General features: G+C 64.1%; 1 protein-coding gene across 1 annotated transcript; it reads right to left on the bottom strand.

Annotated features, from left to right (window-relative positions):
• Positions 1-54: 54 nt before the first annotated feature.
• Positions 55-406, bottom strand: LOC121332739 (growth/differentiation factor 11-like; the record flags this gene model as incomplete). Its single annotated transcript, XM_041398468.1, has 1 exon — positions 55-406. A coding segment is annotated over exon 1 (352 nt), but the record flags the coding sequence as incomplete, so codon positions are not given.
• Positions 407-630: the final 224 nt, after the last annotated feature.

The following is a 630-nucleotide window of genomic DNA, read 5'->3' as shown; positions in this document are numbered from 1 at the left end:
TGGGGGGGGGAGTCCTGCGGCGAAGTTTGCAGCGGAACAAAGGGCGGCACTGACTTTCCTGGGCCATGCTGATGACGGTCTCGGTGGTGGCGTGGTACTCGTCCTCCTCCAGGTACTCGTCGTGCTGCAGCGAGTCCCCCTGGAAGTCGTGGAGGTCCAGGAGCTGCTGGAGCGGGGGGGCCTTGGGCAGCAGCTGCTTCACCACCTCCCGGGTGATGTTGGGCGCTTCCTTCAGCCGCAGCTTGCTCAGGATCTGCGACTTGATGCTCTCCAGCCGCAGCTCTTTGCTCTGCCGCCGCCACAGGCACACGGGGCAGGCGGGCTCGGAGGCGGGGGGCTGCTCCACCGACCCCCCCCCCGCCACCGCGGCCACCAGCGAGCCCAGCAGCCACCACAGCGGGGCCATGCCGGGGGGGGACAGCAAAAAATACATCGGGAGAGCGAGGAGGGCGGGGGGGGAGAATAAAAAACAAAAAGAAAAAAAAAAAGAAAGAAACAAGAGGGAGGGGAAAAAAAAATAATAAAAAAAAATAAAATAAGCAAACCCTTCCCCACCGGGCCGCCCCCCCGCCCCGCTTCCACCGCAGCGCGCAAGGGGGGGGAAGGCGGTAACGGCGGCGGGGGCGGGGA

The sequence above is a fragment of the Onychostruthus taczanowskii genome, unplaced genomic scaffold (assembly GCF_017590055.1).
Source record: "Onychostruthus taczanowskii isolate IOZ18803 unplaced genomic scaffold, ASM1759005v1 scaffold1493, whole genome shotgun sequence".
In the NCBI taxonomy this organism is placed as follows: Eukaryota; Metazoa; Chordata; class Aves; order Passeriformes; family Passeridae; genus Onychostruthus; species Onychostruthus taczanowskii.
Note: the sequence above shows the minus strand (reverse complement) of the source record. Positions and strands in the feature narration are given on the sequence as shown.